Source organism: Mirounga leonina, unplaced genomic scaffold, assembly GCF_011800145.1.
Source record: "Mirounga leonina isolate KUSES-001 unplaced genomic scaffold, KU_Mleo_1.0 Mir_91, whole genome shotgun sequence".
In the NCBI taxonomy this organism is placed as follows: Eukaryota; Metazoa; Chordata; class Mammalia; order Carnivora; family Phocidae; genus Mirounga; species Mirounga leonina.
The window spans coordinates 34,170,397-34,196,637 of record NW_023270839.1 but is presented as its reverse complement, the minus strand read 5'-3'; the positions used below and the strand labels follow the sequence as shown (position 1 = coordinate 34,196,637).

The following is a 26,241-nucleotide window of genomic DNA, read 5'->3' as shown; positions in this document are numbered from 1 at the left end:
GAAATAAGCTATAAGTGCTATTCGCGTTTGTGTAAGGGGGAGATCACTTTGGCCTAAAACAGTCAGCAAAGGTGTCACGGAGATGTTGGGACTTGATTTGAGCCCTCCCCACTGGATGTGTAGGAGGAAGAAAACATGAATGGCTTGAGAGCCTCTGGAACTCACACTGTGTGACGGGGAGAAAGTGAGGAGTCTATCCGTGTGGTTGTTAAAGGTTTCTATTGACAAATCGTCCTTGTACATTACTCGTGGGCCAGTTCTACTTCTGTTTCTCTATTATAGCCATGTAGCATTTGTGTGGCAGTGCCGGGTTGGTTGATTTGGGGAGGTAAGTGTGATTGAACGATGGGCTGGGTGATCTGGGGTAAGCCTGCGGGCCTCGTTGGTGTCTTGCAGGTCTCTGAGCAGGGACATGATGCACAAAAGGCTGGCTGACAGAAGTAAGTCTGTGGGTAGAAAAGAGATGGGATCGGGGCGCCTGGGTGGCTCAGTTGGTTGGGCGACTGCCTTCGGCTCAGGTCATGATCCTGGAGTCCCGGGATCGAGTCCCGCATCGGGCTCCCTGCTCGGCAGGGAGTCTGCTTCTCCCTCTGACCCTCCCCCCTCTCATGTGCTCTCTCTCTCATTCTCCCTCTCTCAAATAAATAAATAAATCTTTAAAAAAAAAAAAAAAGAGATGGGATCTTGAGAGCATACAGATAGCTGGTGAGGTAATGAGGCCCTGACCTGAGCTGGGAAGGCAAAGAGGAAACTGATGTGTTCAGTGAGCCTGTGAAGCACTAAGAGGATAGGACGGGCACGGGGACTCTGGACAGTGCCAACAGATAAACAACCACTCGAGCAATAATTTTTTTATGACCCTCTGACTCAACAAAGTAAATAAAAGTATATTTTATCACTGTTTAAAAAAAAAAAAAAACCACAACCACTCGAGCTCCGTCAGTGTCATTGACAATGATGGGCTCCTGAAGGCACAAGTAGACACCTGTGGGTCCAGTACCTGGCAACCCATATCCGCTTAGCTCATTCGTCTTCCATGCTACAAAATGCAGAATTTGGATTTGTGTTATAGAACTACATATGTGATGCCTTTGGATCTCCCAGAGACATTGTTGCCCATCTATTTAATAAAATAATCATGTGGGGGCACCTGGGTGGCTCAGTCGGTTAAGTGTCTGCCTTGGGCTCAGGTCTTGAGATCGAGTCTGGTGTCGGGCTCCTTGCTCAGCGGAGAGTCTGCTTCTCCCTCTCCCTGCTCATGTTCACGTGCTCTCTCTCTCTTTCTCCCTCTCAAATAAATAAAGTCTTTAAAAAAACAAATATATAAAATAATCATGTGGTAAAAGGTAAATCGTGTGGTAGAAGGGGAAGGAGAACCAGCAAGTTTTTCGTGTGTTCTTTACCGTCTCTGTATGACCAGACAAGAGCTCAGCAGTGTGGCTGGAGCCCTTTCTGGGGCCCTTGCCAGATGACCTCTGTGGGGAACATGTGGAGAACATGTATGTGGCCGTTTCATTGCTACTATCAGAATGAATTCCTATCACTTTCGGCCCACATCAGCTCTTGCCATCCTGGCTTGTTTTAAAACTGTGTTGTGAATTTGAAAGCATCGCGCTGGGTGCAGTTCCTAATTTTATTTTTTGCTTGAAATGTTCTGCTGCAGTTGTTTTCCAGAGACTAGGGCATTCTGTCCTTAATGTGTCCAACACCAGTTTGTAAAGTTTTGGCAGGTTGCATCCTGAATCCGTGCCAGATAAATACTGTTTTAGAAATAAATAAAGGCATGAGAGATATTTTGAAGATATATCACTAGCATTTGGTGACTGATTGAATATGAAAATCTTCATAGAGGAAAAGGAGATAGTGTCACTGTTGGGTCTAAGATTTCTGAATTATCTGCTTCAAAAGATACTTTGGATTTGGGATCCCTAAGATTTGGAGTAGTAAAGATTAAAGATGAAAAGATTAAAAAAAAAATCAGAACCTCTAATATTTGGCTTGTGTCCTGTCTCTGCGCTCTGTGTCTGCACCATCAAGTGTCTCATGGATTCTCAAGCTACCTTCCTGTCTTTGATGTATTTCAGGAATCTTTTATTATTAGCATTGGAATGCTTCTGTTTCTCTTGGTCCACCTAGCTTCTTGTTTATCCCAGCAACATTGACCTTTGAGGCTCCCTGTCCCTTTGGCCTGGTTTTGGGAGGCCCTGTCAGCTCACACCCCGGACTGGGGTCTGCATGAGAACACTGGCTGTGGGCTTGAAGAGCACGACCTCAAATCTCCCCTTTCCCCCAAGCTCGATGCAACTCTTACCTTCCAGCCTGTGTGATTGTAGAAATTCCTTTATCACCAAAGAATGTTATTCAGGAAGGCTGACTCACTAGCTTATTAATATATTATCCAAAATCATAATAGGAGCCCCTTTTTGGGTCCCTGCTTTAAGTCTCAACATCTTTCACTTATATCAGTTACAACTTGGCAGATGAGGTGTTAACTACCCCCGTTTTTTTGCACATCAAGAAATTGAGTCTCAGAGGTAAAGGAACCACGTTAAACATCTCACATTTGCAATGTGGCAAAGCCACGCTCCGAGCCAGGACTGCCTGGCTCCATTATTACACTCTTTCCACTTCTCCCTGATGCGCTGAGCCAGCAGGTGTCAGGTTATCTGGGTGATAATCTGTTAGCAGCCACAGTCACGTGGTGTAGTGGAAAGAAAGACCTCGAGGGCTGAGTCACAGGGTGGACTCAGTTCTGTTCTGTATAAAGTGTGACTTCTGCAAGCTTCAGTCGCTTTATCTAAAAAAGAGAATTAATGCCTTAAAGGAATATAGGGAAAGCCGAATAAAGAAATACACATAAATATGGGTTTTCTTAAAAGATTTCATTTATTTGAGAGAGAGAGAGAGAGAGAGCATGAGTGGAGGGGGAGGGAGAAGCAGACTCCCCGCTTATCAGGGATCCTGCCATGGGGCTCCATCCCAGGACCCTGGGATCATGGCCTGAGCCAGAAGCAGACACTTAACCGAGTGAGCCACGCAGGCGCCCCCAAAATGTTTTTAAACTGTTAAGGAGTGCTGTAAAGTATCTGCTAATAACACTGAAAAGAATTTCAAAGCTAATAAGTAGTTGAGCTGGGGCTCAAACTTGGTCTTCAGACTAAACATTCGGCTCTCCCTATTGCGTCAGCCTGGGCCAAGAAGAGTGCTGCCATGAGGCCATTTTCTTGGCAGACTGTAGGTGAACACTGTGTCTGCTTGACAATACTAATTGGGAAGAAATAAGAGCTCTCTGTCGTGTTCACACTTTCCTCATTTTGTTAAAGAATGAGTTTCTTGGGGGCGCCTGGGTGGCTCAGTCATTAAGCGTCTGCCTTCAGCTCAAGTCATGATCCCAGGGTCCTGGGATCGAGCCCCGCATTGGGCTCCCTGCTCAGCAGGGAGCCTGCTTCTCCCTCTCCCACTCCCCCTGCTTGTGTTCCCTCTCCCGCTGTGTCTCTTTCTGTCAAATAAATAAAATCTTTAAAAAAAAAAATGAGTTTTTATCATTTACTCAGTAGCTTTGGCAGGTCTGTGTGATTTTGTATTTTACACACTTAGCTATTGCATGTACTTGAGGATTTATTTTTCAGTGTCAGGACAGGGTCTGACAGATCACCCCTTTCTCTGCCGCCCTGCAGTCCCCCAGGTGAGCAACAGAGATTCTTCCCCTCAGACCTGCCTCTTCCCAGATCCAGGAAGGCTGCCAGGAAGGGAATGTGTGAACTGAATCTTTGGAGAAGGCTGCCCCGAACCTTCTCTGATGTGTTTCTCCTTCTTGATCACATGTTGTCATGTGATCACAGGGATGCAGGCTATTATTTGTCCTTCCCACTGTGTGTGAGATAATAAATGTTTTGGGCAGAAGCCTTAATTAAAGAGATGTCTATCAGTGAAGACTCGGGTGTAGTGAAAGGTTTGATTATGCTATGAACCGTACTATTCATGGAGTGACTTCACAAAACACTGTTGATTTTAATCTACCAGCTAACCCATATGAGGATTTTATTTTATTATTATTATTTTTTAAGATTTTATTTATTTATTTGACAGAGACACAGTGAGAGAGGGAACACAAGTGGGGGGAGTGGGAGAGGGAGAGGGAGAAGCAGGCTTTCCGCTGAGCAGGGAGCCTGATGTGGGGCTCGATCCAGGACCCTGGGATCATGACCTGAGCCGAAGGTAGACGCCTAACGACTGAGCCACCCAGGCGCCCCAGGATTTTAAATATATGCCCTGATCCGAAGCAGTAGAGCGAGGCTCCTTTCCTAGCAATGCCTCTCACTAGCTGTGTGTCCCTGAGCGAGTTGTGTAGCATTTCTCATCAAAGAAAGGGGATCAGAGCACCTACCCCACAGGGCTATCATTCAGGTCAAGTGATTGATGGATGTGAAGCCCGTACAACGGTCCCTGATGTGCCTAAACTGCTCACTCACTGGCCAGTTCTACAATGATTACATCCACTAGTTTACTCCTTTCAAATCTCCTTTGGAATTGATGTTGTTTCTCATCTTCTGGACTATTTCTCAGACACACAATGTTCATCTTTTGAACTCTAGAATTAGGAAAGAAATTTTTTTAACTATCTCTGTATTTTTTATCCTTGGGTTATACATTTTGAACTAAGAGTCAAGTTCAATACTAATAAGTCCCTATATCCAAAAGTAGGGTTTGAGAGAATCGGTCCCAGCAGGAAGATTTCAGAACTTCATTGTCTTCTCGGTTTCCCCACCATGTTGACACAGTCGGCCTCCAGCTCCCTCGGCTCCCAGGACCCTGCATTCATCCTCCTCCTTTCCCTCATGCCTCTCCAGCCTTTCCAGCTTGTTCTCCATGGGGAGTTTCTTCCCCAGCGCTCCCGAAATGTCAGTGGTCCCCATTTCGTTTGGCACGCTTTGAGCTGCCAGCAACAGAAAATCTGATTCAAACTGTCTGAGAAATTAAGGCAATTTATTATCCCATATAACAAAACATGCAGAGGTTGTGGAGACCTCAGGACTGGTGGCTCAGTGGTCCATTGATGTCAGCAAGGACCCAGGTTCTTTCCAGCTCTCTGCTTCACAGTCCAGACATGCTAAGATTTGTTCTGGTTCCCCTCGGTGGTTGCAGGTGGCTACCAGGGGCAATCAGAGTAACGTCCTTCCTTACATCCTAGAGGGGAGAGGAGCCTCTCCCATGAGTCCTTCCCTTGAGTCTAATTGGGCAACCTTGTTAATATGGACTCTTGAATTGCTGGGGGTGGTAGGTCAGGTGCATATGGGCTCAGCTGAGTATGGGACCAGCTTCTGTATCTGGTGTACCAGGCAAGATACCCGAACCAAGTCAGAAAATTGTCAGGGAAAGGGAGGTGGGGAAAAGAGCTTGAGTGGGAACCATTAGTGGCCACTACAGTCCCCAATGTCCCAGTGCAGTCTGTGCTCAGGCATGCTTCTCTTTGGTAGTCCCACTGACTCTCACACATCCTGGTATTCTCATCCAGAACCTTTCCCTATGCTTCAGACTCACATTTTCAACTATCTGCCCCCATCCCTATTAGCCACTGATCAAGACAACTTAAAAGGGGGAAAATATATATTTATATTCACATGTACACAGGTGAACAAATATTCCACCTACTTCTTCCTCCCCATCCTCAGATTTGCAACGTTTCCTATAAACTCTCTTTCAAACAATTGTTTTGAAATAATTCCAGTTGTACAGAAAAATGGGCAGAATGAACCTAGCAACTGTTGTGTCTTCTTCACCTAGTTTCCCCAACTGGTAACATTTGACCACATTTACGCTCTCTCCCACCTCTTCCTCCAACCATACGCACACAGACACACACAATTATTGATATTACCAACTATATTAGTATTTTTCTGAACCTTTTAAGATCAAGCTGCAGAAGTGATAACTCATCACCCCTAAACTCTCCAGTGTGTATTTCCTAAAAACAAGATGTTTTCCTACATAGCCAGTTATAATACTCCAAATAATAGTACAGTGCCACCTAACCCACAGACCCCATTTACATTTTACCAGTTCTCCCCTAAATGTCTTTTTCCATTCTTTTTTTTTTTTTTTTAAGATTTTATTTATTTATTTGACAGAAAGAGACACAGCGAGAGAGGGAACACAAGCAGGGGGAGTGGGAGAGGGAGAAGCAGGATTCCCGCCGAGCAGGGAGCCCAACACGGGGCTCGATCCCAGAACCCTGGGATCACGACCTGAGCCAAAGGCAGACGCTTAACGACTGAGCCACCCAGACGCCCCTCTTTCCATTCTGTCCCGGGATTCTTTCCAGGAATACATGTCTCTTCAGACTGTCATTTTGGAACAGTTCCTCAGATTGCAGGGGACGCATTGCAGGGTTTACCCAATATGTGTATTTCTTGCTTTTTACAGTTTTGAAGAGTTCAGGCATTAAATTCAGTAGGCTGACCTCAGCTTGGGTCTGTCTCGTGATTCCTTCTGACCAGACTCAGGTCATTCCTGCCAAGCAGGACTTCCTTAGAAAACATCACTGTGCTCTTGAGCAACTGGTGGGGCCTGGACATGTCTGCTATGTTTCTTCTGATTAAGTTCACCATATTTTCTTTTAGGACATGTTAGCGTTTTGTGGGCCTCTTTTGAGATTATGACAGCATCCTGCTCCTCATTAAACCTCCACCCACCGTAGAATCCATTGATGACTCCGGCCCAAATCAGTCACTTAAATGACAGGTGCCAAAGGGTGATGCTCTGTTTCCATCATTTCTTCTTTGTTCATTAGTTGGCACTCTATGATAAGGAAGAGTTTTCCCTTCTCCCTTGTTATTGATTGATCTTGTTTTATGGCAGTATGTATGGACTATATTCAGTGATCGTAATCCATTCCTACCGTGATCTCGATCAGCGGGAGCCCTTTCAAACTGGCTCTTGTGGGCTTGATGTGTCCACATCAGACGTTGTACTTTCGTACTTTTTGCACAGCTATGTGTTCTAGGCTTAGCTTGCATTTTCCCTGGCCCAGCTTTTGAATTGGCTATTTCTCCAAGAAGCCCTGGTCCCTTCTATTTATTTATAATACACACACACACACACAAAGTTATAGTGTGTGTGTGTGTGTGTGTGTGTCCTGATACCTTTCATTCCAACAGTTAAAATGGATGCCTTTAATACCACCGATCCAGCACTTCAGGGTTCTTTCTTCTTTTCAAATTTGCTAATACTTTTCTGACAACGAGAGTCTTGTTTCACATTATTTTCAATGTGTTTATCTATTGCTCAATCTAATTTATGTGCTCAATCGAATCAGTCCTCCAGTCACCAGCTGTCTCTTCCATTCATTACCTCCCTGCTCCCCTCAACCTCCCCATGGCTCTGCCCACTGGCCCCTACTTCTGGGTGGCCCCTCAAATGCCCTTCACTGCTCTGCATCCTTAGTCTCTGGGCTCCTACAACCACATGATATAACCCCCAACCCTGCCCTGGGGGTTATATAAACTCTTATCTTAGTGATACAGTATCCACCGGCTCCCGAGGCCCCAAACCAGGATGTCATTCTTCATTCCTTCTTATCTATCTTCTGTCAAAACCCAGTGTTACTTCCTAATAGGACAGGAGTTTACCCTCTTACATCTTTTTTTTTTTTTTAAGATTTTATTTATTTATTTGAGAGAGAGAGAATGAGAGACACAGAGCACGAGAGGGAAGAGGGCAGAGGGAGAAGCAGACCCCCTGCTGAGCAGGGAGCCCGATGCGGGACTCGATCCCGGGATTCCAGGATCATGACCTGAGCCAAAGGCAGTAGCTTAACCAACTGAGCCACCCAGGCGCCCTACCCTCTTACATCTTTTGCCACCAGCACTGCCGTCATGGAGGCCTTCATCCCCCTCCCCTGGATCCTGCACACCCTTCTAACCTGGCCATCTCCTTTCAGCTTGGCCTCCGTGCTCCACATCTGTTTCCCATTGATGATCACAGTGTTTCCCAGCCATGCAGGGTGTACATGGTATTGAAGTATGCACAGAGGACGAGCCCATGTTTAGTTTTACTTCAGTGTTCCTGCTTCTATCAGAGAGTAAGTCTGTTTTGTGCTGGTATGTCTTCAAACCTCTTGCTGATCTCTTTGTTAAAGAGAGTAGGCTTCAGGCTCAAGGCCTTTGGCAGGCCAGCTAGAATTCAACTACTTCCAAAACGGTTCATGTGAGCTATTGAGGACATTAAAATTATTTCTATAAAATACATGTACGTTTAAACAGTAATGATCCAAAAGATCACCCACCACTTCACTTTAAGTTAAAAGAACATCCCCGGGGCGCCTGGGTGGCTCAGTTGGTTAAGCGACTGCCTTCAGCTCAGGTCATGATCCTGGAGTCCCGGGATCGAGTCCCGCATCGGGCTCCCTGCTCGGCGGGGAGTCTGCTTCTCCCTCTGACCCTCCTCCCTCTCATGCTCTCTGTCTCAAATAAATAAATAAAATCTTTAAAAATAATAAAATAAAATAAAATAAAATAAAATAAAAGAACATCCCCTGAGGGGCGTCTGGCTGGCTCAGTTGGTGGAGCATATGACTCTTGATCTCGACGTTGTGAGTTTGAGCCTCACATTGGGTGTAGACATTACTTAAAAATGAAATCTTTAAAAAAAAGAAAGAAAAAGAATATCCTCTGAGCTGCCCCTCCTTTTCTCCAGTCCATCCTGCCTCCTTTCCCATCCCAGTTCATAGGGAAATAACCATTGTCCTGAATTTTAAATATCTCCTTCCCTTTTCTTTATGGTGTTAATTACATTTGCTTCTCTAACCAACCTCTTGACTGTCTTTTTGCACTGTTGAATTTGATGTAAATGGAATCCTACTATATGTGTTCCATGTATTCTTCTGCAGCTTGCTTTTTTTTTTTTTCACACAACATTAAATTTCCTGAAATCTACTGGGAGAGTGTAGCTATAATTCTTTTTTTTTACCCCCTCCTAGAATTCCACTTTTGAATATGTCACAGTTTATTTATCTATTCTGTGTTGGTAGAAATTTGGATTATTTTCACAAATAACTATTTTATTTTTAGGGTTGCCAATTTGGGGTAAACCATCGTGGTTTTCTATTTACAGCAGTCATATATATGTTCCTTTTTAAAATAAATTTAAGTAAATTGAGTCAATTTAGAGAAAAATACTAAGTCAGTAATAGATCAGTTGGTCTTTAGAAGAGAGGTAAAGGCAAAATTCATGAATATGATGCAGAAAGGACTGGAGTCTGGTCTGTATAAAATAAGAATCACTGACTGCTGCTGACCAGAGCCCGTGGTCCTTCCTCAAAACCAATACCCAAGGCACTGTCATGGACCTTTCATCCCCTCCCAGCCCCTCTCCTCCTCCCTCCAGCTCCCATTCAAGTCCTTTTCACCTGTGGTACTTCCTTTCAGTTGCACCCAGTGGGGTTTTTGTCTCCAGCTAGGACTCAGGCTTCACCCTTCACCCCTGGATCTGACTGCACATGGGCAGCCCACATGGCTAATGTTACGTGTCTTGTTGAGACTTAAAAATAGTTGTGACTTCCTTTAAGGATCTTTTCTTAACATGCACTCCAGTCAGGGATACATGCCCCCCAGGAGTCCCTAAAACTGTATCCCCATCTACACGGTTTTCTTACAGCCTATGTGCACTCCCCTTCCCCAGCAGGCAGTGAGCTCCTTCAGGGCAGGAGCCACCTCTCCTTCCAGCCTCCAGCCCAGAGCTTGGCACGTGGTGGGGCTTAGACAATACATGTAGGGTAAACAAACGCACACACAGTTTTTGTTTGAAGTGTTTATCCTTTGTAAAGTGCAAACAAATCTAAGGCTGGTAAAGCAACATTTCAATGACATTAACTTGATCAGTTATAAGGGAACAATAGTTACTGTGGTAAGAACTGTTAGAGAGGGGCGCCTGGGTGGCTCAGTCAGGGTGTCCTACTCTTGGTTTCAGCTCAGGTCATGATCTCAGGGTCCTGGGATCGAGCCCCACATCGGGCTCCACGCTCAGCACAGAGTCTGCTTGAGTTTCTCTCCCCCGGCCCCTCTCCTAGCTATGCTCACATGCATGTGTGCTCGCTCTCAATCTTGCTTTCTCAAATAAATAAATAAATCTTAAAAAAAAAGTTACAGATTATTTTGAGACTAGGAAGGGGGAAATGGGAGTAGATTGGTGAATCTTTGAGCAGTAGAAAAGATTGACTCTCCTTATTCTGTGGGAAATCTGCCTGAAAAATATGATGGAAATGTTTTTACATTTGCTAGAGGAAGTTGAAGTGAATTGAAAACACTATTGATTTTTAAGTGAGGAATAACTTTCAGACTTATAAAAGCAATTATGGTCCTTGGATCCAATTATTAATATACCATTGTAAATAGCTTCTTCCCCCAGAACATTCTTTCCATTTCTTTGAAATTTTAGCATATGTTTCCATTTCTATAGCTAACGCACACAGAACATTATTTCTTACTTGAATTGATACTTCCTGTGAAGTCTCTGTAGACTGTTTTAAATTTGCTTGGCTCATTCCCAGCCAGTTATATAAGAACTACGGGGTTAAAAAATCTTATTTCTAGGGGCGCCTGGGGGGCTCAGGCGTTAAGCATCTGCCTTCGGCTCAGGTCATGATCCCAGGGTCCTGGGATCGAGCCCCGCATCGGGCTCCCTGCTCAGCGGGAAGCCTGCTTCTCCCTCTCCCACTTCCCCTGCTTGTGTTCCCTCTCTTGCTGTGTCTCTCTCTGTCAAATAAATAAATAAAATCTTTAAAAAAAAAAAATCTTATTTCTAGGGCCTGTCCTTGGAGACTGGGACTGGAAGCAGGTCAGAAGAGGAGCCCAAACATGAGCATTTTACTTTGAGGGTTCTGGTAGGCTGCTGGGTTTAGGGACCAATGCGGCATTTTTCTAATTTAAAGCACATACGCTTCTAGCGTATTTTTTTGTCCACGTTAGAAGTCAAGTGAAGGCAATTGAATTAAGACAGACTGCCTGTAACATAAGCAAAGCAAATTCCCTAACTGCTGTGAGATGCAAAGAAAATAATTTTAGGCATGCTGTATAATGTCTGATACCTTCACATTCTTTTAACTTGCGTTTTAGTCCAGAGGAAGAAATAATATTTTGCCATCCCAAAAGGACCAGTATAGTTATGGTTGTATATACTGTAAGCTTCAGATAATTGTGTAACATTCCATTATTGTACCATATTCTGAGCAAATTACCAGCCTCTGATCAATAGAACTTTAAGTGTTTGTAAATGGAAACCAAGAAATGGAACTTCCAGTCAATGTTCAGCCAGAACTAATTATTTTAAAGCTTCTGAAAAATACCACAATTACTAGAATGTCGATGTTCTATTATTGGACCTGGCATACTTATTTTAATACATGAAATGAATTATGTTCCATTATTCTTCTGTTCTTTTGCTTGCAACCAAAGAGATAAAATAGTTCATGTCTGATCACACTATTAACTGAAGACATAGTGGGAGAATCATGTTTCATATATAATTTTATCTGATTTATTTCACTCAGTTGATTACTTCCTATGCTTTTTCCCCTAAGTTTACAATCTTCCTGTCAGTTGTAATTTCTGTATAATATTCCATCCTTCTGATATCCCATAAAATGTTCATTTTATTTCATAATTCCAATAGGATTTGTTGCTTCTCCTTTTCTCTCTCTCTCTCTCTCTCTCTCTCTCTCTCTCTCTCTCACACACACACACACACACAGCTTGCTCCAAGGAATTCTGAACATGAAAATATGTTTACTCATCCTGATAAAGGAAGTTGAAGAATAAAGAAATTGATCAGTGTTGATTATCACTGTGGTGTGTGGTTCCACTTTTTCTAGAAATGCTATCTTTAAAAATCTGAAATATAGGGCGCCTGGGTGGCTCAGTCGTTAAGCGTCTGCCTTCGGCTCAGGTCATGATCCCAGGGTCCTGGGATCCAGCCCCGCGTCCGGCTCCTGGCTCGGCGGGGAGCCTGCTTCTCCCTCTCCCACTCCCCCTGCTTGTGTTCCTGCTGTGTCTCTGTCAAATAAATAAATAAAATCTTTAAAAAAAAAATCTGAAATATATAAGTAATTATCTATCTCAAAAATTTAAACAATTAAGAGAAATCACATCCAAAGGAAAAAACCCTTCAATAAGTCAGAAATATTTCTTTTTTTAAAAGATTTATTTATTTATGGGGAAGAGAGAGTGTGCGCATGCGAGCACAGGTGGAGGGGCAGAGGGAGAGAATCTCAAGCAGACTTCACTATGAGCGTGGAGCCCAATGTGGGGCTCGATCTCACCACCCCAAGATCATGCTCTGACCCAAAATCAAGAATCAGACACTCAGCTGACTGAGCCACCCAGGCGCCCCAAGTCAGAAATAGTTCTTTTTCTTTGTTCCATTTCTATTCTTGTCCATACATTATTTTTACTTAGTTGTGATCACATTATAGATACATTGTCTTCTGCTTAAGTTGCCATTAACCTTAGCTGTAGTCTCTATGTATATTGCCACATTGTTTTCTAGTTATTTTAAATGTCTGTGTGATTATTGGATTGGGTGGTTGTACCTTTGCCCTTTGGGATTTTACAATATTCTTGACTGTTCACATTATTTAGAACATTATAAAATGGAGTTTCACTTGTTGACAAAACCTGTGCTCCATATGAGCAAGAGTACATGTTTTGACCCTGGATCTTGCACATAAATCACTTGATTACAGGGACCATTTAAATAGAGCATTTCCTCATGGAGCTGAAATATTTGCTATACCTCCTTGGGCCTACGAGTAAGCACATCCTCTATAAACAGTGTGCCATTTCATCCACACTTGCTGGTTTTCTTCTTGCCACCACATCTTATGGAACTTCAGTTTGCTTTCCCTAGTCTCATGACCTGGAAGCCGGGAGCTCCGAGTACTGGGATGGTGAATGAGTCACATTGGTGGATTCAGAGCCCCTCAAAGAGTATTGTTCCCTTCTTCCCTCTAATCTCTCTAATTAAATGTGTTATGTCAGGGAAATTCACCAGGTTCTGAGTTTTGCTCTGATGGTTACCTTAATCCTTTTTGTGTTTGTTTTGTTTCAAAACATCAAATTATTTCCAAATTTATTTGTTTCCTTTTGATGCTAAGGGGTCACCTGGCTTTGGATGTACCCTGAGCAGACATTTCCTCTTTTCTTGAGTAACTGAGCCATTGATAACACAAAGGCAACCAACAGAGAGATGAGAAATCTGACTGACTTGAGCATGTTGTGAGTTGAGGTCATCATCAATTCGAGGGGATTTTGAAGGAAGAACGGGTATTTTGAAGAGCAGTCTATACACTCTTAACAAAAGGGTTTCCCCAAATGCAGTGAGGCCACCAAAACGGAAGGTAGTCTTTGTTATGCAGGATGTGATTAATATTGCCTCATCATTTAATTTTAGAACTTCTAAAATGAAGTTGCTTGAACCAGTTCAGGGCACACGGTTTGAAACCTGAGAGTGCCTCCGGTTTCCTTTTTTTTTTTTTTTTTTTTTTTTTAATTACAGAAGTAATGTATGCGTTACTAAAAGTTTGGGAAATAATAAACTGAAAGGAGTCTTCCATGGTATCTTTCACTTTACCAGAACCTCTACCAATATTTTGTGGTAGTTCTAGTCTTTTTTTTTTCAGTGGTTTTTTTTTTTCTTACATTTTGTAATCATGTTTTCATATATAATTTTATCTGATTTATTTCACTCAATTGATTACTTCCTATGCTTTTCCCCCTAAGTTTACAATCTTCCTGTCAGTTGTAATTTCTGTATAATATTCCATCCTTCTGATATCCCATAATGTTCCTTATCATGTTCTCCATTATTGGGCATTTAGAATGCCTAATTGTCTATTCTGGACATGATCGTTATCAAGACCTTTGTCCACAAACCATGTTGATGTTGCTCATACAAGTCAGGGAGGTGACCTCATCCTGGCACGGACTTGCCTTTCTCAACCAATGCTGTGCCTTTATTACTGAATACCTTTATGATTGCTTTCTTTTTTTGTTATTGTTTGTTTGTTTGTTTGTTTGTTTTGTCAGGGGGAGGGAACCAGTTGTAATCCACTTCATGGGTGGGTATTTTTGTCTTTCTTTCCTCAGTGGTGAAAGTGGTGCTGGAAAGACAGTGGCTGCCAAATACATCATGAGTTATGTCTCTAGAATATCTGGAGGAGGTCCCAAAGTCCAGGTGAGTTAGTGACATGACCCATTTTGAGGCCCTGTATTAAGTGAAGTGTAAAAGTCTCCATTTGCTGTTTAAAAAAAGAATTTTTTTTCCACAGAAAAGACATAGAACCAACCAACTTCTATAACCAAGAAGCTTGAAATCTCCAAAGAAATAGCATGAGATGGAGATATCCAATATAGAATGAGCTCTTAAATATCTAGCAAAGGCCAAAAAATCCCAAAAGGGAATAAATGAAGGACAACTCATAAAACATGAAACATGCCCACCCTCATGATAATAAGGTGCAAATTGAAACCTCACCAAAGAACTATTTCTTAACTGTCAGAATGGCAAAAATTTTGTAGTGTTTTAAACACTTTGTTGGTAAAAATATAGGAACATAGTTCCTCTCGTACATTATGGGTAGGAGCATGAACTAGTATACTTTTATGGAGGGTATTTCAGCAAAATCTGTCGACTCTATGTGAATACACCTGCTGATTCATCACTTCTGCTTAAGAGAATGTATCCTTTAGATGTGCTGAAATGTATGCAAAATGATACAGTTATTTGATGTGGCATTTTTTCGTAATGTAAAAGACTCGAAACAATTTGAAGGTTCATCAGTCAGAGACTGGTGAAATAATTTATGGTTCATAATAGAATAGAATATTAGATAGCTGTAAAAATGAAACTTCATGTACTGATAGGTAATGATCTCCAAGATAATGATGAGTTACAAAAAGCAAGGTTCACAACATTGTGTAAAATGTGTTGCCATTTGAGGAGAATAAGAGAACGTATACCTATATTTGTTTGGATAGGTATAACATACCTCTGGAAGGATAGATAAGAAACTGATAATGGGTTCTTCAGGGAGGGAAACTGGGAGACCGAGAGAAAGGCACATTCTCCCCTATATCCTTTTGAAACTTTTAAATTTTGAACTACGTGACTGCATTTCCAAAAATCTTAAAATAGAGTGGGGGAGGGGGCAGGGGAGAGAAAGGTAGAAGGAAAAGTTAGAGGGTAACATTAGGAAAGCAGGAACATCCAGAAAAATGAGGACAAAGGAGAGGAATACAATATGGGCCGAGAGGCAGCACGTTCGAGGGTGGAGCATGGAGAATGGTAGATACTGCTTCATCTGTCTTTAGTTTGACCCATCGTGGTAGCCGCCGCATCGGTGTCAGCAGGAATGGGTGAAGCCCCCCCCGCCCCCCGAAGAGCAATGGCTGATGGCGGAGGTGGGCCAGGGTCCACAGGGGGTTGCCCAGAGACATAGGGCTTATCACTGGCACAGACCACTGGGAACAGTTTCTTACTGGTACTCATGCTCCCAGGTAGATTTCACCATAAAGATTAATTTTTTAATCTGAATCACTGGATAAGTGCAGTCATCTGTAGACTTTCAAAAGGTACATCAAAATTCTCTTCACTGTGGTTCTGTCTGCTAATTAAATGGCGCTCCGTCACGTTGTGTCCTTCTGGGTCCGAAAGCTTCAGGCAGCATCCAAGATTCCTTTCGCAGAGTAAAAGAGTCTTCGAGTGCCCTCTTTCATTGAATGAAAGGAAGATCTAGAGTAGCACCGGCCAGTGGAAAGATGGCACAAGTCACATACATAATTTAACATTTTCAAGTGGCTACATCTTTAAAAAGGTGAAAAGAATCATGTGAAATTAATTTTAAAAATATATTTTACTTAATTCAACATATCCCAAACATGATCATTTCAGCATATAATCAATGTCAAGAAACTAACAAGACACTCTGCATTCTTTTTTATATTAAATCTTTGAAATCTGGTGTGTAATCTACACTTAACAGCACATCTCAATTGGGACTAGCCTCCTTGCAACTCAATGCAACACATGGCTCATGGCTTCAGCATTGGACAGTGAGTGTGATTCAAGAACTTAGGTTGGTGTGGTGCTACTTGATTGTCTCTGTTCATGTGATCACACCCTATCCCTAGAAGGCTGACATCAAGACAAACTCAGGATGCTGTTTTATGGGTGGGCTGCACCTTTACCTTTATTTGTTCTTTGTCTTTTCCCCAAATGCTGACCACATGCCCCAAAATTCTGTTGGACATCTTGATGGTTGATGGATGGATGATGGATACATGCATAAGGATTCTTAGCTTAAAAGTCAATAATTAAAGAAGGGAAGAGACAAAGAAGAGCCTTTCTTTTGTTCTACCCCTTATGAGAAGCTGAGTGTTGATAAAGGGTATCAAATAACAGATATAAAGGATTGATTGTTGAAGAGCCACAAAGTCAAAATTAATTTTACAAAGAAGGCATCATTTGTATAAATCCATGAGTTTTTAAAGGAGAGTAGGCAGCTTGGAAGATGTTTCTAAGCTTTGAACTTGACCCCATGGAGGGACCACCCAGAATTTGCCTTTGGTGCCATTGCTAACAACATACCCCAGTTAGTGAAATTCCCATTCTTGTTCCTCTTCTGACTGTTCAGGAGAATGCCGAAGGAACAACTTCGGCTGTTACATAGTTAATTAGTAGTTAGTGCGTTAATCTAGTCCTGTTGGCTACAGACCACGACCTAGTGGCCAGACTGCAGACGTTATTGTTGACTTTTCTCTTCCTGTTTTCCTATGAGGACAATGATACAGAGCTCTTGGCTTGAAATTAGTCAGTAGCTAAAGAGCACAAACCAGAGACTTGTTATTTCTGGAACATGTTTAACCATAGCATGTGAATAATTAGAACTACGAGGAATGACTCACTTGTTGAAAGACCTCTCCAACATCAACTCCTATCTGTTGAGCTGTCTTGCCCATAGAGTGTTTTGCACACTTTTCAGTCTGGCACAGAAGTGGGGTGTTTGAAAACCAAATCCTCCCTCTCTAGGAGGCCAGGAATTGTTCCATACAATCCAGTGTTGGCCCTTGCTACTCCAAACATGGCTCCACGCTGGCAAAAGCAGTAGAACCAGGGAGCTGGTTAGCAGTGCGGACTCTCGGGCCCCACCTCAGACCAATGAATCTGCATCTGCATTTGAACAAGATCCCTTGGGGATTCATGAGCACGAAGGTTTGGGACGCACAGGCACCAAGTCAAGGGAGCAGGAAGACACGAACACACAAGCGGGTTTAGGTCTGTTGCGAGAAAAGCATAGATCTTCCAGAAACCCCAGGAACATGTAGTAGAGACTTGAGACCTCATCTTAACTGCCTTCAGAAACCGGGTCCTTAGGGAGAGTGTGGCTTCCCGTTGCGTGGTTGGTGCTTGCACCTTCCTAACCTCTGGCCTGTCTGCCGTGACAGCACGTCAAGGACATTATCCTGCAGTCCAACCCGCTCCTGGAGGCCTTCGGGAACGCCAAGACCGTCCGGAACAACAACTCCAGCCGATTTGTGAGTCTCTTCCCTGTTTCAGAAAATGTCACCCGATGGGTGATGCTGATAGCCCTGATTTACGTCTGCTATCCCCAAGGAAATGGGAGCTTTTCACATGCCATCAGGAGGCTGCCTTTTCAATCTCTTCTTCATTTTCTATAGCTGTGTGCTGTCAGGATATCCATTTGCCCTTTCACTGAAATTATTTTTGAGCCTCGGGATAGAAGATAATTTTTTTTTTTTTTAAGATTTTATTTATTTATTTGAGAGAGAGAGCACAAGAGGGGGGAGCGGGAGAGGGAGAAGCAGACTCCCCGCCGAGCAGGGAGCCCGATGCGGGACTCGATCCAGGGACTCCAGGACCATGACCTGAGCCGAAGGCAGTCGCTTAACCAACTGAGCCACCCAGGCGCCCTAGAAGATAATTTTTGAAAACGGTTCTCAACCCAAGTTGCCTCACTAGGGAAAATAAAAATTGATAGAAGTGTCAGCTTTGGTCCTGGAGGGGTTTGCCTTGTACCCTGGCGGAAAGACCTTCTTTCCCAGGCAAATAAACGAGTTGACTAGATTTGCAGGTCTTCTTGCCTTGCTTTTGGTTCCTGGAACCTGGGCCGTGGACACGGAAGGTAGCGGACACTTCGATCCTGTATCTTGGAGAGAACTGTCCTCCTCTCTGTCATCCAGAGTGAGCCAGTTGTCTACCCACCCCTCAGAGCTCTGTGTATTTGTTTTAGACATATTCATGTAACATAATCACATCCAAAAGCAACTGGATGCAGCCCGTCAGATGGCCTCCCAACTGGTCCACTCAACCCAAGGCAATGAAAGTGTCAGCCAAATGCATTGTCATGAATGCCCACTTAGACATTTTTCTGCCTGAGTATCTCCTCGGAGGGTGAATTAGAAAGCTGGCGAGGATGCATAGGAATATATCCCCCTTGACAAAAAGCCACATTTACAAAGAAATGAGTATTTGGCCAGTAGCTTTGATTTATGTAGATTTTATATCTTATCTCAACCCTAGATTATGTCTGGCAGTAAAACATTCAAGGAGCCATCTGTGAGGCTGATTCTGGACCATTTTAAAATAAATAGTGGGAATTTTGGAGAAAAACAATTTCTTTTTCAGCCTTCTATTTTGGAAGGAAGCTTCTATTTCCAAGAGAATTCTTACTAAGGTCTCATGCAGTGACTGTTAGATTCCCTGGTGAGTTATATCTCTCCTTATTGCCCTCACTTTCCTTGCTGTTCAATACTATTCAAACTATTCATTTGTTCACCATTCCTATTTTTCTGCTTAATGCCTGGGTTGTGTTATCTTGAAGAAGTTTCTAGGTAATGAAATACAAAAGAAAATGTGAATGAATTTTCCACTTGACCTTTTTTTCCTAATTCTCTGTCTCAGTCATATAAAAATGCACTTGACCGGGGCGCCTGGGTGGCTCAGATGGTTAAGTGTCTGCCTTCAGCTCAGGTCATGATCTCAGGGTCCTGGGATCGAGCCCCGTGAGCCTGCTTCTCCCTCTTCCTCTGCTGCTCCCCCTGCTTGTGCTCTCTCGCTCTGTCAAATAAATAAATAAAATCTTTAAAAAAAAAAATGCACTTGACCAAATTTAACTCTCTACCTACCCATCCCCCCCTTTGCCTTCCTTAGAGAGCGAAAGAATAATTAAATCGGTATTTTGATGTTTCCAATATAAATTATTCTTTATTCTTGGACAAGGAGGATACATCAGTCATTTCTTGTAACAAAACAAAAATAGCCAGCATTTATTATTTTTCCGATTATAAAATTTCATGTAACCCTGATGGAAAGATGAGAAAGAGTGTGAGCGCATGCACACCCACATACCCATCCCCCCCTACACAGAGTAATGTCTGATGGCGCATCCAAAGATGTTTCCATTAATAATGAGAGAAATGTAAATTAAAACTATATATCATTTTCTGTCTCTCAGATGAGCAAACATTATAGGAGATTTATAACACCAGAGAAAAAACACTATTGGTTGAAGCCTGACACATTCCCCTAGGAGAGCAATTTGGCATTTTTTATCAACATTTAAAATGTTCAGGGGCACCTGGGTGGCTCAGTCAGTTAAGCGCCTGACTCCTGAGCTCGGCTCAGGTCTCGATCTCAGGGTTGCGGGTTCAAGCCTTGTGTTGGGCTCCAGCGTGGAGCCTATTTAAAAAAAAAATTTTTAATGTCCATTTTCTTTGACCCAAGAATACTTTTAAGGTGTCATATCTAAATTTCCTGTTAAAAATGACTTATTTAAAAAGATATCCATAATATATTGTTAAATTAAAAAAAATAGGTTATAGAACAATATTTATGATATTTATAATATAATATGGTCTCATTTTTATTTTAAAAGGTACGTTATATAAAACTTAACTAAGGTGTCTGTAAATCAAAGTTTGACTATATTGTTAACAAGTGATTATTTAGTAGGAGGGAGTAGAAGGGGCATCAGGGTGGAAATATAGGTAATTTCTCTTTTTAAAATGGACATGCAGGGGCGCCTGGCTGGCTCGGTCCATAGAGCATGCAACTCTTGATCTTGGGGTTATGAGTTTGAGCCCCACACTGGGTGTAGAGATTACATAAAAAAAAAAATCTCTTAAAAAACTGGACATGCAGTATGAATCATAAAAACTCACATAGTTCCACTTACACCAATCTTTTCAAGTTTTAAGAAATATATTATGAAATATTTCAAACACTATTTAAAAATAATACAATGAACACCAGTGTTCCAGGTACCTAGCTTAAGAAATAAAACATTACCAAGAATCAACATTTCTTTCCGTTTAATTATGAAAACACAACATCCTTTCTTCATACAAGTTCCTCTTTTCCCCCAGGCTGCTCTACAACAAAACTAAACTTTTGGTCTCTTGTTAGGAGTTTTAACTTTTATGTAACAAATTTGAATTGTTTGGAACAGTGGTTCTCCACCTTGGCCACATATAAAAATCACCCAGGCTCTTTAGAACTGCTCAGGTTTGGGTACCAGTCCCTAAAGATAGATTTACTTCTCTGGGGGCACCCGGGTGGACAGTCTTGGTTAAGCGTCTGCCTTCAACTCAGGTCATGATCCCAGGGTCCTGGGATAGAGTCCCAAGCCCTGCATCGGGCTCCCTGCTCAGCGGGGCGTCTGCTCCATCTGTTGTTGCCTTTGGTCCGAGCAAGGCCCTCTTAAAGGGCTCCCACCAGTGTCGTTCTCTCTGCTCTGCTCTGCTCATGCTTTTTCTCTCTCACATTCTCTGTCTCAAATAAATAAATAAAATCTTTTAAAAAAAGGGGGGGGGGCGCCTGGGTGGCTCAGATGGTTAAATGTCTGCCTTCGGCTCAGGTCCTGATCCCAGGATCCTGGGATCAAGCCTCACATCGGGCTCCCTGCTTGGCGGGGAACCTGCTTCTCCCTCTCCCTCAACTGTTCCCCCTGCTTGTGCTCGCTCGCTCTGTCAAATAAATAAATAAAATCTTTAAAAAAAAAAAAAAAGGCTCCCCAGGTCTTTGCAACAGGGCAGCCAAGGTTTCGAAACCATTCTGGAAGGGCTTGAGAGTTTGTCATTTACTACATCTGCCATTCCTGGATTTTTTTTTTTTTTTTAAAGATTTTATTTATTTATTTGAGAGAGAGAAAATGAGAGACAGCACGAGAGGGAGGAGAGTCAGGGGGAGAAACAGACTCCCCGCTAAGCAGGGAGCCTGATGTGGGACTTGATCCTGGGACTCCAGGATCATGACCTGAGCCGAAGGCAGTCGTTTAACCAACTGAGCCACCCAGGAGCCCCTGCCATTCCTGGATTTGATGTCCTGTTTGGTTTCATTCCCATCCCCAGATTGTTGGGGAATGGTTAGGGGGTACACATGGACAGACACTGATTTATTCCCTCCAAAACGTGCCAAAAGGAAAAGATGGTGAAGGAATAGTCATCTTAGTAGGAAGCATGGGGAATCTTGTTCAGCAACCATTTCTCAGGAAGCACTGCAATTTGGGATAACATGGTTTGTGGTCCTTCTCTCTGTCTGGTGCTTCTAGGTGTTTTGGGGTTTATTTGGGGGAAGGGGGAAGAGTCATCAGAATGAGACACATAGACAATTAGAGGGTGGCCTTCTTTTGTAGCCTTTCTTATACTTGGAATCTGCAGTTGACTTAGCAGGAGGAACACAGCAGGTAGTGGGTGCTGTAGGCAGCAGGAAAAACACGAAATGGGCTTTTCTTGTCCTTAATGAGTTTATGGTTCTAGTCCCAGACTTGCGGCCTGGCAGGAGCCAGCCCTGAAATGGGTGGATTTCATCAGTGTACACATTTTAAAAATATTTAATATTTTAAAATATTAAAATTTAAAAATGTGAAATGCAGTTAGGCTGGGCATGCTCCACCAGTTTGAACCCAGGCTGTCACTCCCTAACACCCACATTCTCATCTTTTCCTTCGTCTACATTTACACTCCTGGCCCTTTCCGAGGACAGGAGAGCAACCAGACTCTAGTGAGAAAATGTCATTTCCTTAAAAATCTAGACACCTTTCCAGCTAAATCCCAAGGCTTTATTCTCCTTTGTTCCTTCTGAGCAGTAATTTAAAAGGAAATAATTAACTACGACAGTAACAAAACTCTCCACACCCACAACTAGTTGGAAAGAACATTGTTTATAATCAAGTGTTTTTACTTTATGTAAGAACGCTAGATGATCCAGAGGTAAAAGGGGTGCCTGTTGCTCAAAGCCATGAAAATACGTCTGGCAGAGGGAACATTTTTTCTCCCTGAAAGAGGCTGATGGAGTTCGTTCTTGCTAGATCAAGGGAACCTTGAGATTTTCTGTCCCATTCTTTACAGCTTCCGGCTTAGCAGGCAAGCACCCACTGGGGGGAAATGGGCAAGGGATACAGCATATCCTTATTTAGTCGGGCTGGAAAGATAGATTCTGTCTCTCAATTCAGAATCGTGTGACTGGACAAAAGCCCTGGTTATTGTCTGATAGGAAGAAGTGAGGAAGTCTTGATCAGAACTGGGAATAATTCAGAATGTACCTTTCATTAATGAATTTCCTTGAATTATATGCTGTATTCAAAGCCTGTTTGGAACATCACGTTTCTGTTCACCAACCATTGAAGGAAATCCCTAACTTTCTTGCAGGGAAAATACTTTGAAATCCAGTTCAGTCCAGGTGGGGAACCAGATGGTGGAAAGATCTCCAACTTCCTTCTGGAAAAATCCAGGGTGGTGATGAGGAACCCCGGAGAGCGGAGTTTTCACATATTTTACCAGGTTTTCCTTTATATTTTTTTCTTTCCTATTTCCTTATTCCTTCTCCACATTAAAAAAAAAAATTGGGGGGGGCACCTGGGTGGCTCAGTTGGTTGGGCGACTGCCTTCGGCTCAGTTAATGATCCTGGAGTCCCTGGATCGAGTCCTGCATCGGGCTCCCTGCTTGGTGGGGAGTCTGCTTCTCCCTCTGACCCTCCCCCTCTCTCATGGGCTCTCTCTCTCTCTCTCATTCTCCCTCTCTCAAATAAATAAATAAAATCTTTAAAAAAAAAATTTTTTTTTCCCCTCAGCTCTCAGGTTTAGGCAATCTAGTCTGCCAAGCCAAGGAATATTTATTACTATAGTATGTATAAGTCAATGTGCAAAAAATTGTGAGGATGTCCCTACCTGCGAGGAGAGTACGTAATCAAGAAGTGTTAGTATAACTTCAGAACAAAACTAGGAGTGCTTGATTCTTTGCCAGGCAGGAGTCCACGTGGGGAGGTGTGGCTGGGAGGGTGAGGAGAGGTACGGAGGGCGCGCAGGGGAACGAGGTGGGGAGGCTGCTCTGGCAAGTCAGGTGGACCGGCTGGCAGGGGTGGAAGTCTCCCGAAGGGGAGCTCAGAGGAAAGGCTAGAGGTGGGCTAAGGATCTTTAATCCCCGGTCAGGAAGGTCTGACCTGGCCATGCGGAAGCCATGGAGAGTGCGGCCAGAGCACTGTGCAGGTTGCTCTTAGATTATGTCCCAAGGCTTCGAGTATCCTTGGATTCGCCTACGTTTTAAAATCTTTTTAAGTACTTAAGAAATCTAATGATACCAAAACAATTTCTTTATGTATGAGTTTATGTATTAGCATTTCATGTATCAGGGGTACACGTCAGATTTTCTTTGAAGAAAGGCCTACAGTTGTTTTTTGTGTTAATATTGTTATGGTTTGAAGATCATTGGATTAGAAGGAAATTAAAAGCTGTGTCGGGAGCTCATACAGTCTTTTCAGTTAGATAGCTATCTCAGATGATGGCAAATCATTCGTGCAGGTGGCTAGCTAGCGCGTGATGAGGAAGTTTATTCTGGGGCTTGGAGAAGTTCAGAGTCAAGGAAAAGCTTACGGCCAAGAGCAGCATGTGTCTGCTGGCAGAAGAGGGTTGAGAAGGGGGGAGCGGTTTGAAGATGCAAATGAGAGGCTGTGTGATGCGGATGGGGAGGAAACACAGAAGGGGGAAAATAGGAAGAGGGTGGCACAAAGAATTTTTTTTAAAAAGATTATTTATGTATTTATTTATTTGACAGAGAGATAGCCAGAGCACAAACACAAGCAGGGGGAGTGGGAGAGGGAGAAGCAGGCTTCCCGCCGAGCAGGGAGCCCGATGTGGGGCTCGATCCCAGGTCCCTGGGATCGTGACCTGAGCCGAAGGCAGACGCTTAACGACTGAGCCACCCAGGCGCCCCAGCACAAAGATATTTTGAAGAGGCAGAAGAAAGCTAAGGGACCCCGATGTCATGGGTGACCTAGAACTTCTCTGTAATGGAGATGACGTTCCCTCTTTGCGGGGCGTGGAGCTGAGATGACGTGAGGAACGTGACCGAGATGGAGAAGTGTGGCTAGGCCCTCTCTTTCCCTAAATCCCTCCGGGCTGGAGCAGGCAGAGCCAGCTCGCAAGGGCTGTGTGCATCCCTTCCAAGCAGTTTTTCCTTCGGGGCTATTTTCTTGGTAGTCTGAAATCAGTCGTGGTAGGAGTATTTACACCACGACAGTCAGCAAACACTACAAATCCATTTTTCTCCCCGTGAGTTGATGGTTGAATATCTTTCTAGCATACCACTGGTGGGAGCCCTTTAAGAGGGCCTTGCTCGGACCCAAGGCAAACATCAGAGCGGGCACAGAAAGCCGCGGGACAGTCCACTGGGGAGGAGGTTTCAGAATGCCGGAGCGCGGGACCTGGGGCTGCTGTTCCACAGGCATCCGTGGGGAGAAGCGCGAGGGGCAGCTGCACGTCCTAAAGCCCTAAGCACGTTGAGCAGAACGAAGTAATATAACCTGGCTTGTTTTCCACTCCTCTGAGGGCTCTCACCCACACAGCACTGCAGTTCTCCTCATTGGACGAGGGGAAAGTCTCAGCTCGTGTAGGTCTTACCAGAGGTCAGAACTCGAGTTTGCAGAGATGATCCGGGGCTACCACCCGCAGAGCAGCTATCCTGAAGCCCATATTTCGGAGACGAGGAGCACCCATCATTTCAGAAGGCAGGGTCAGAACGTGCTCCTCACCTGGGCCCCGGCGTGGGGCCTCAGCTTGGTGGGCACACCACACCCCGCTTCCTTTTGTCCAGCTCATCGAGGGCGCCTCTGCAGAGCAGAAGCACAGCCTCGGCATCACCAGCATGGACTATTACTACTACCTGAGCCTCTCTGGGTCCTACAAGGTGGACGACATCGACGACAGGCGGGAGTTTCAGGAAACACTGGTAAGTGCTGGCTCAGGGCCAGGCAGGGGGGGCTCTGCGGCGCCGAAAGGGCAGGGAGGGTTAAGAGCGAAGAGCCGTGGGAAATTTCCACCTCATTCTGCTGCAAGCTCTCCATTTCCTTAAACCTGTGTGTAAGCACTCTTCAAGAGCCGTGCGCCCAGCTGCCTGAGGACCATCGAATGAGTTGAAAAGGGTAAAGAAGTGAATGCCTCATCCCCCACCCCCACCCCGCAGGGTCTCTGATTAACAGGTGAACACTGTTGTAGGTAATACATTTACCATCCCGGTTTGCCTAGAGCTTATGCAACAACTGAGCTGTTTCCTCAGAAAGGTGAAGCGAAGACCGCCCTTCTCATCTTTTCCAACACCTCCAAGTGCATTCCCTTTACCTCCATACTGAACGGGCAGAGGGCAGCCCTCGCCTCCATGCCCTCCCCACAGTGTGCATGTTATGGGACCAAGTGTCAACCCCGGAACATTATTGAGGGGTCACATCTTCAGGGAAACAACTCAGTAAGTCAATTTAGAACTTTCTTGGACTGTTCACCCATTTAGCCTCAAAGAACTGCATCACCCTCTGCCTTTTGAGTCAGCTTCCTGCCAGGCCCAACCCTCAGCCCAGACGCAGAAGCGAGGCGGGGACCCTGACAGGGCAAGCGGGGGTGCGGTTTGAGGGGAGCTGGCCTGCTTGGTGGGGGGGCAGGCTGCTCAGGCAGACTGTATCCTGGGTGCAGGAAAGAAGACAGCACCAAGGGGCCACATGGCCTCAAGGGAGCAGGGAGAAGAAATGCAGATGTGGGGCCTGCATTGGTCCTAGCATGCGGTGCTCTTAGGATTCAGGTAAATAAGTCTCGGTGTGTCAGCTGGTTTTACTGAAGTTAACGGGCCTCAGAAACAAGACTTTCCTATTGACGCTTTCATTTCATTTGCTGGAGAGTTTTAATCAAG

At 43.9% G+C, this 26,241-nt stretch overlaps 1 protein-coding gene across 2 annotated transcripts in view; it reads left to right on the top strand.

The window, feature by feature from the left end:
* The window catches only part of MYO1E (myosin IE), a 193,375-nt gene that overhangs the window by 99,173 nt on the left and 67,961 nt on the right, over positions 1-26,241 (top strand). For both annotated transcript variants that reach the window (XM_034994724.1, XM_034994725.1), the window contains 4 exons: positions 14,139-14,226; positions 17,496-17,585; positions 22,719-22,850; positions 25,159-25,293. In XM_034994724.1, the coding sequence (XP_034850615.1) occupies positions 14,139-14,226; positions 17,496-17,585; positions 22,719-22,850; positions 25,159-25,293 (445 nt within the window). The remainder of the gene's footprint in view (positions 1-14,138; positions 14,227-17,495; positions 17,586-22,718; positions 22,851-25,158; positions 25,294-26,241) is intronic.